The following is a 9,598-nucleotide window of genomic DNA, read 5'->3' on the forward strand; positions in this document are numbered from 1 at the left end:
CACCCAATCTCCAAAGTTTAGGAGATCTATCGTCATCCTAATCAACAGTACTTCTTATAACAGGGGCCCACTCTTTTACTTTCCCTGAATTATTTATCATTGGCATCGGAATATACCACATAATATTTGTAATCCCAAACGTGGCCACAAATTTTTTTAAAATTTGTTTGAAAGAAATTTTTTTCAACCTACTTAAATAAGTGTTAAATGTCTTTTAACATGTTTAGATTTTTCAAACATTAATGTTTGACTTCATAACTTAAGTTAGTAAAATAATAATAATGACTGTTAAAAATATTTAAAAAAACCTGTGAGAGATGGGAAAAATGATTCTCTCCTATCTAAAATATTTCCATTTCATTTGAAATGGAAAGTATCTAATTAGTGTATTTTAAAGTAGCAAAATTATATATAAAAAAAATTAAAATACAAATTTACCCATTTCAAATACTCTAACCAAATAATCTCAATTTCAAATGAAATGGAGATGATTATATTCCAGAGAACTGACACTTGACACTTATTAGAGTAAGTCAAAAAAAATTTCCTCCAAACTGAGGAAATTTCTGTCCATTCCAAATTTATTTATTTATTTATTTTAAAGCAAGATTTGAATAGAAGTTACAAATTAAACCATACATCAATCGCAAATTTTATGATTACTTTTTCTTTCCTTTTTCCTTTTTTTATTTTTTGGTGACACCCTTTTCTTTTCTCTTTTTTTAAGTTACCTAAGATTACACCTAACTTTCACAAAAAAAAAAAAAAAAAAAGAAAAAATCGATGACGAAATTTTCTATACTTTATTCAATATTGTATCTCTTCTCTATATACAAATATTTTGCATTGATTGTTGTAGCCTCCCACCCAAATAATTGCACTACTCCCCAACATTCACGTGTCGCTACTACTATTGTTAAACAATGCAATGGAAAATAGGAATAGCATCTTCTCAATTCCAAGAGAAACCATTGCATGATCAAAATAAAATATTAATCATAAAATAACCCTTCGTGAAGATGATCCTTCTCCAAGACAATACTTGTAGACATTAAAAATAGCATTATTACTATTGCTGATAGATTTTATTTCAACTCCGCTCCTTGCTCCAGTTGGTGATTCTGTTCTGTGGCTTTTTGTATTTTGTCTTATGTATTTTTTGATTTCCTGTTATTTTTTCTATGTATTTTTCTTGTGTGTTTTGTTGTCTCGGCCTTTGGGGTGAGAACGTAAATAATTTTTTGGCATTCAAGTTAAGGAGGATTAGTTTTGGTGTGAGGTTTTTTACCTTATGGCTGGGGAATGGGCTACGTACCCATGCACTAGATAGAGTCTGCGTGGAGCAAATATGTTCTATAAGCTAAAGATTAAGCATGGGTCAACGGCTGTAGATGTCATAAATAGTAGACTTGAATGTAAGATTCTTATTATTATCTCTATGACGTGTAATGTTATAACTTCGGCTATGATCTTGATATAAAAGCTTCGCGCTTGTGACTATTCATCAATTAATGAAATATAAATGATTTTCCTTAAAAAAATATTAATATCATTTTACCATCATAGGAAAACTTAGTGTTACTTTTTTTTATTTTTTTAGTTGTGAACTAATATGACTAATATAACTTTACTGTCGAAATCGTAAATAAAATTGTTTTTCTGTTCATCCAAGAGGACAAATTTGTCAAAAAACATAGAGAGAAATCGACGGTGCACGAGAGTGACGAGACTATAGTTGCGTTGTAATTATCAGTCACTGGTGGACAACGATAAGGCTAAGAGGGATTGAGTAAAATGACCGAAATAGAGCCTTGCTTTTGTGTATAAATCTTCTCAAATCAATACCCAGGCTTGCCACACGCTCTTCTAACTATCTCTCTCTCTCTCTCTTCTTCTTGCGCCATGGATCCCTACAAGGTACTCGATCGATCAACCTCGGACTTCATCTTTCTTGTTATTAATTCATGTATTTGTTTTTATTTCTTCAAAAATATTATGGGAGTGTGGATCATACAAATGTGACTTGCCCGATCGCCCATCGACTTTGATACTATTTTTGTAAAGATCATACTATAGTTTATATTTAATGGATTTGGTCTAATAATATTATATTAACTTATATATATCTTTCTAATATAGATGAGATCTAAAGTATTTTTCAGTCACTCTGGTATATTCCAACAAAAATATGTTAAACTATATAAATATATACTAAATATGGTATTTGTGTTATATGCATGATGCAGTTCCGTCCCTCAAGTGCTTACGATTCACCCTACTGGACTACGAACGCCGGTGCTCCGGTTTACAACAATGACTCATCCTTGACCGTTGGACCTAGAGGTATATATTGACCCTAGTTTTTGTGTGTTTCTTTAGTTTTGTCCTCTTGGTGCTCCTGTGAAAGAGACTGCTTTACTGGAACTATCTAGTTATTTAAGTCTCTTTGCGGTACCTAGTTAGCACATGTCTGTCGTCACTATTCACTACCATTGTCGCTTCCAGAAATACATGGGTGTTGGATTTGGGAAGAAATTTTAGTAATTTAGCGCAATTCAAACAGTAAATGTGTATAAATATTTACCGACAAACTTGTCTAATGAGGTCTTAGTCTCAAATTGTATTAAATAGTAGTTTAATGGGTTGGGGATCATATTTCATTAAGTGAAGGTCACTAGTTAATTCAAATCTCTTCCCTTATCTATGTGTACATGTCAAAAAGACAAAAAAAAATAAAAAATCAAACAACCTACACACCATTTTAGACATATAAAGATTGCTAGCGAGAGATCTGAATCCGTTGAATTTTTATGACGGACATATTCAACATTTGTTCTAAGAGACAACAAATTGAATATTTTGTTAGAATATTAATTAAATGATTAAATTTATTATGTTTTAATAGTTTAAAAATAAATAATAATTTAACATAATATGAAATCAGATATTTGAGTTCGAATCTTATTTATCTAATTCATCTCCTATTTTAATTAAATATGTAACTCCCACAAGTGTGTTCGACATAAATAAATAAAAGATCTTAACTACTTATTAGCAATTAGCATCATAATATTAGAAAACATCGAAACTTTTTTGAGGTTTCGGGTAATTTCTTGGTCCCCAACTCTCCATGATGAACAAATATATGAGTTTTAGGGTACTTATGATTCTTTTTGGTTTAGGATCTGAACTCTTTTTTTTTTTTTTTTTTTTTGGACAGGTCCAATTCTTCTGGAGGACTATCATCTGGTAGAGAAACTTGCCAACTTTGAAAGGGAGCGGATCCCAGAACGTGTCGTCCATGCAAGGGGAGCGAGTGCAAAGGGGTTCTTTGAGGTCACCCATGATGTTACTCACCTTACCTGCGCCGATTTCCTGCGAGCCCCCGGAGTTCAGACACCTGTCATTGTCCGTTTCTCCACTGTTATCCATGAGCGTGGTAGCCCTGAAACCATCAGGGATCCTCGAGGTTTTGCTACCAAGTTCTACACTAGAGAGGTAAGCTGGCCGGCCTCATCTAATATCTGATTATATGAATTCATACGTGTCAATTTTTTTAGAATTCTTAAGATATTTTTATTATATAAATTTTCTTTATTTTTATCTTATCTCGTTGATGTGACACTGTTAATTAATTATTGATTTATTTTTACTAAACAAAAGCTGATTGGTAGAGAGTCAAGCAAAATAGAATAAAAATGAAATAATCGTGTACGTGGTGTATTATGTATAACATTTCTCATAAAGAAAATGTTGAAATAATAAATGTTAAGCCAATAAAAATGGTATATAGCAATATTTCAACCATTTAATTAGTGAAAATTTGTATATGGTTTTTACGGCATGATATTGTAAGAAAATATTTCAGTTCTATCATTCTGCAAAAAATTTCCCAGAACTATTGATTTCACTTGATTAATTAAGGTTAATAATATGTTCACCATCTTGTTGGCGCTCAGGGTAATTGGGATCTTGTGGGAAACAATTTCCCCATCTTCTTCGTCCGCGATCCAATGAAATTTCCAGATGTGATCCATGCTTTCAAACCCAACCCGAAGACGAATATCCAGGAGTATTGGAGGGTTCTTGACTTTCTCTCCTACCATCCAGAAAGTCTCAACACCTTCATGTTCCTGTTCGACGATGTGGGTGTTCCACAAGATTACCGTCACATTGACGGCTCAGGCGTTCAAGCCTATACTCTGATCAACAAGGCCGGAAAAGTTAATTATGTCAAGTTTCACTGGAGACCCACTTGCGGGGTTAAGAATTTGTTGGAGGAAGAGGCGATTAGGGTCGGAGGAACCAATCACAGCCATGCCACCAAGGATCTCTATGATTCCATTGCTGCCGGAAACTTCCCTGAGTGGAAGTTTTACTTCCAGATCATGGATCCAGAGGATGAGGACAAGTTTGACTTTGACCCACTTGACACGACCAAAATCTGGCCGGAGGACATTCTGCCGCTGATTCCGGTGGGGAGGTTGGTTTTGAACAGGAACATCGACAACTTCTTTTCAGAGAATGAGCAACTTGCGTTTAACCCTGCCCATGTGGTTCCTGGTATCTACTATTCCAATGACAAGATGCTTCAGGGTCGTGTCTTTGCCTACTCCGATACTCACCGGCACCGTCTCGGACCAAACTATCTTCAGCTGCCGGTTAATGCTCCCAAGTGTGCTCATCACAACAATCACCATGAGGGTTCCATGAATTTCATGCACAGGGATGAGGAGGTAGTTAATTAATTAACCATCTTTTTTTCAAATTTCAATTTTTTAAAAACAATTTGATTTGAATTCTCACTTTTGATTTGATTGGTTAATTTATATATAAACTAATGCTAATTTTTTAGGTCAATTACTTCCCCTCGAGGTTTGATCCTGTTCGTCATGCTGAGACATACCCCATCAACAACCATATCCTCCATGGAAGGCGTGACAGGGTCTGTTTTCATCAATTACACTCTGTTTTAAGTTGCAATTGTCAAAAATTTAAGTGGATAGAAAAAATTTAGGTGGTCATTTAATTAGTATTTTAACAATATTATACATTCATTTGTTAAACTTGAAAAAGGTGTATTGGAATTCACACTGAATTTGTTGGTGAATGCAGCTCGTCATTCCGAAGGAGAACAACTTTAAACAACCAGGAGTGATGTACAGATCCTGGGCACCAGACAGGTCCTTGTCGATCCCCACTGTTTTTTTTTTTTTTTTTAAGAGAAATCATTTTTTATTCATCTTTAATTGAATTTGTTAGACCCACGTGTGGGTTCTTGAATTTAATAGTGAATTTACAAAAAAAAAAATGGAAAATGATGAGTAACATGTCTTTTACGTATATGTGTCTGTTGTCTTGCATTTCTCTCAGGCAAGATCGATTTATCCGCCGATGGGTTGATGTTTTAGCCGACTCTCGTGTCACCCACGAGATCCGCAGCATCTGGATCTCATACCTCACTCAGGTGCGTATCTCTCCAGTGTTACTTCAAGAATTGTAGCTGTGATAATTGAAAGATGAATTTTTTTTTTTTTTGAGTTTGTATATTATGGTGATTTGATTGATGTTCCTGGTGGCATTGGCTACAGGCTGACAGATCTCTGGGTCAGAAGGTAGCAGCTCGTCTTAATGTGAGGCCAACCATGTGAAGTGGATGGTGATACAAGGTGGATGTTTTCAGCTGAAGAAATGGAGTGAGAAAGAGTAAAATGTGAGAGGTTGCAGGTGGTATGGAAGGATAAATCCCTGCTGATCCTGTAATTTATGTGTAATATCTTATGAGATATATTCTAAACTTTACATGTTGTGAGACGCTTCAACCTGATGTTTCAATGTAATAAATGCCGATTGTATGTGCAAGTTCTGTATACATTTTCTTGGGATTGAGTATTGCACCTTGCAATAGATATTATCTGGACCTTTCATTTCAAATGGACCGACCAGATCGTATACGAAATGAACAAAGGAAGAGGCAGTACAGTGAACACGGCGACGCTTAGGTTGTGATTTGTGAACATATATTGCTGATAGATATGAGCGATTAATAGAGCGAGAATATTAAAAAATTAAAACATTTTGCTACAGTGAAACTTCACTTGTAGTATCATAGAGTTTTACTATAGCAAAAAATGTCTTTTACACGATGGGAACATAATCTACTGAAGGTAGAAAGGTTTTAAAGAAGACGTGGAGATGCTCTTACAAAGCTACGAATAATATTTGCTCTACTATAAGCAGAAGGTACTTGAATGAGCATTGCGTGGTAACGTGGCTTTATCGCAGGTTGCTTTACTAATCATTGATAGCAAAGATTTTGGTTTAGAGAAGTCAAGTTTTCCATTTTTTTTTTACTATTAAAATATGTAACAAAAATTATATATATATATATATATATATATATATATAGAATATTTTATATTATTGTCTTTCCTATTAGGGTTTATTTCTTACTTAGATTTTCTTGCTTATTACTCATAGCCTCTCTATTTATAGAGGCCTCTGTAATCACATTATATCAATGATAATCAATATAATGTAGTCCATTGTTTTCTTGGGCTCTTTCTCTCTTCTCTCTCTCCTTCTTCCGCTCCCAATATATTCAACAAAACGTTAAATTTTAAAAAAGCTTAATCAATGTTAAATTTTGATTACATACATACAATTTATTTGAATAGTTGAAAGATTGAAGTGGGAAGAAATATTGTAAGAAGAAATCAAATTGTGAATTGTTGAACGGCTTATATATTCTCTTGAATAATGAAACTTTGACAAAAGTCACAAAACGTAAAAGCCAAATAATTACTATTTTGCAACAACAAAGAATAGCGGTGTTTGTTTGCATGTTGCGAGTTTAAATCCAATACAGTAGGCGCCATCCATTTAATTTAAACTCTCGTAATTGGTGTTAAGCTTTAGTTTTTTAAAACTCAGAAAAAACGAGGGTGGGCAACCAGGAGATCCAAAGAAATTCTCACGCTCACGCTCACGCTCACGCTCGTTCAGATACTTCTCTTGGTTCTCTAATAGTTGATAAAACTAAGTCTATATTTTGCACAGCATCACCCTTATAATTACTAGTACGCAAGAGTAAAATAGGAAGTGGATGATGGTTTATATTATAGCCTTACTATAACCATTTGGCTGGACATTTTAAGGCAGCTTCCTGAAAAAGGAATACATAATCACATTTGAATGAAAATTTTTAACATTCACAGCTTTTTAACAAACGAGGAATCAAATTTCACATGTTTCCATGAAACACTTTTCTTTTATTATTACTTAGAATTTGTTTGAGATTGCGCTTGATAAATAGAACTTTTTAGTCAAAAAGCATTTTTGAATGAAGCTTTTGTTAAAAGTATTTTTTGGTCATTTTTAGGCTTTTTGGACTCTTAAAAACGCTTTTAATTTTTTTACCAAATGAGTAGTTTTTTTTTTTTCAAACGGACTTTTTGAGTGTTAAAACACTTTTAGACTCCTTAAAAGCAATCCCAAACATACCTTTAATAATAAGATTATAAGTTATCACAACCAAAACAAAGTGAATGTACAAATGTTTGAAGAACAAGTAAAACTTGTAACTATATGATGCATTTTAACAAGTAGTTAATGTGCTAAAAAACACACACACACACACCCCTCAATTACCACTTATACATGTCACGCATTAGCTACGAGCCTACGCCTGCAATGAGCAATAGGCAAGTTTCATAGACGCGAGCGAGAAAAGCACGCAGAATATCGAAGAGAGGAAATGAGGAGCACGGCCTTGGTGGTTACGATTTGAGGTGCGGCCGTCTTGCCTTTGATTCTCCCGATTGCCATCACCAGCACGGATGCCTTCCCTTCCCGCTTTGCATCCCAAGAATTGGAATCGAAAAGGAAAACAGAGCATTTTAACAAGCACGTTTGATACAACGCAAATCCTTCCAAAAGATAACAGAATTGTTCTCAAATACAAATGAAATTCTCCAAATACAAACAAAGCATACAGATGAGAAACATTAGTTATCCTCCTATAATTGTTGCTTTTCTCAAGGACTCTGCAATCCTATTGGAAATGCAATAAACAATGAACTGAATGGTAATCATGGGATTGACCCCAACCCCAATTGTAGTACATAAAATGCTTCCATCACATACGAGTGACCTTTTTGCTTCACAATTTTCAACCTTCTCAACAACTGCAACTTCCTCCTTTGTGGCACCCATTCTACAAGTTCCTATCTGATGTAAAAAACAATATATGATCCCGTGTAACCGTATTTCACCATTGAACCTGCCCATCCAACTGATGTGACTCCGTCCAAGAATTCCTCCAAGTAATCCCTTAACATTTGATATCTCCCCACCACTCTAATACATACCCACTTTAACAGCTCCAACCGAAATTTTTTCAACCATGTCTCGAAGAGAGAAGGAAGATGAACGCCTGGAAGAATTCCAGAGAGGTGGAAAGATAGGTAATCTCCTCAGCTTCCCATTTGGGGGAGAGGTGAGGGAATAGGGGACTCTGCAGCTTCTCCTTTTGGGGGAGAGGTGAGGATTAGGTTTGCTCTGCAGCTTCCCCTTCGAGAGGAGAGGTGGGGAACTAGGTCAGCTCTGCAGCTTCACCCTCAGGGAGGAGAGGTAATATGGAGAGAGGTGGGGGGATAGGTCGGTTCAGGTGGATTTGCAAGAGTTGGAGCGGAGGAGGACCAATGGGGAGGAATAGCATGTCTCGGTTTGGAAATAGGTTGGCTCTGCAATTCATGTGGGTCCCAGGAATTTAATGATAGATTTGGAAGAGGTGAAGGGGGAGAACCAATTTCATAGCTCTCAAATATGAAATATCCCTTGAGAAAAAGGTTGTCTCTGAAATTCATGTGGGATAGGATGTACATAGAGAGTTCGCATTACTCTTGGCCATGCAATTCATGTGAGTCCCAAGAATCTAATGATAGATCTGAAAGAGGTGAAGGGGGAGGACCAAATATCGATGCTCGATTGTAAGCCATGTTATGACAGTTGCTTGCTTGCCCCACCTGATCGAATTACAAGCCGTGTTGCTCCCGCGTCTTTCTAGGTTAATTAGTTGACGTCTCGATTAACAGCTACCTACAACTTCGCAAGCCATGGTTTACCAGAGTTTTACCTGTCTCTTAGTGAAAAAAAGGTTCACGAAATTCTCGTATGGAAAAATAACAGTACAAATTACAAGTAAATAATGATACTATTTATCAGAATTTATTATTAAATTTCTCACATTTATGGTGGATCATATGTTTTCCTGAAAAATGCACTCATAATCGCAAAACGCAAAAGAAAACGATATGGGAAAATTGAAAACAGAGAAAGAAATTGAAAAGATGATGTCCTTTACAATTGAAACGATATGTGGGAGAGAGAGATGGAGAGAGATCCGGCAACTGGGGTGGCTCGTGGCCACCCCTGGCCACTGTGGTGGTTCGCCGCCACCTCCGGCCAATAGGGGTGGCGGCAGCGAACCACCCCACCTCCCTCTGCCACCCTCTCCATTTTTTTTTTTTAAATAATAATAAAACCTTGTATCATTAGGTGTGAGAGTTTATTTTTTCTTAAAATGTTTTAGCTGATG

At 35.6% G+C, this 9,598-nt stretch overlaps 2 protein-coding genes across 2 annotated transcripts in view; one reads left to right on the forward strand and one right to left on the reverse strand.

Annotated features, from left to right (window-relative positions):
* Positions 1-1,808: 1,808 nt before the first annotated feature.
* Positions 1,809-5,872, forward strand: LOC132189213 (catalase isozyme 3-like). The gene is made up of 8 exons (XM_059603832.1): positions 1,809-1,917; positions 2,247-2,343; positions 3,221-3,498; positions 3,960-4,736; positions 4,856-4,945; positions 5,116-5,183; positions 5,374-5,467; positions 5,592-5,872. Exons 1-8 carry the CDS (start codon positions 1,903-1,905, stop codon positions 5,649-5,651), a joined length of 1,479 nt encoding a protein of 492 aa, XP_059459815.1. The 5' UTR covers positions 1,809-1,902; the 3' UTR covers positions 5,652-5,872.
* Positions 5,873-7,681: 1,809 nt separating this feature from the next.
* Positions 7,682-9,598, reverse strand: part of LOC132191092 (putative late blight resistance protein homolog R1B-14) — a 5,165-nt gene continuing 3,248 nt past the window's right edge. The window contains exons 3-4 of the mRNA XM_059606104.1: positions 8,146-8,229; positions 7,682-8,053 (exon numbers count right to left, since the gene is read on the reverse strand). Of these exons, the coding sequence (XP_059462087.1) occupies positions 7,682-8,053; positions 8,146-8,229 (456 nt within the window). The remainder of the gene's footprint in view (positions 8,054-8,145; positions 8,230-9,598) is intronic.

The sequence above is a fragment of the Corylus avellana genome, chromosome ca8 (genome assembly GCF_901000735.1).
Source record: "Corylus avellana chromosome ca8, CavTom2PMs-1.0".
In the NCBI taxonomy this organism is placed as follows: Eukaryota; Viridiplantae; Streptophyta; class Magnoliopsida; order Fagales; family Betulaceae; genus Corylus; species Corylus avellana.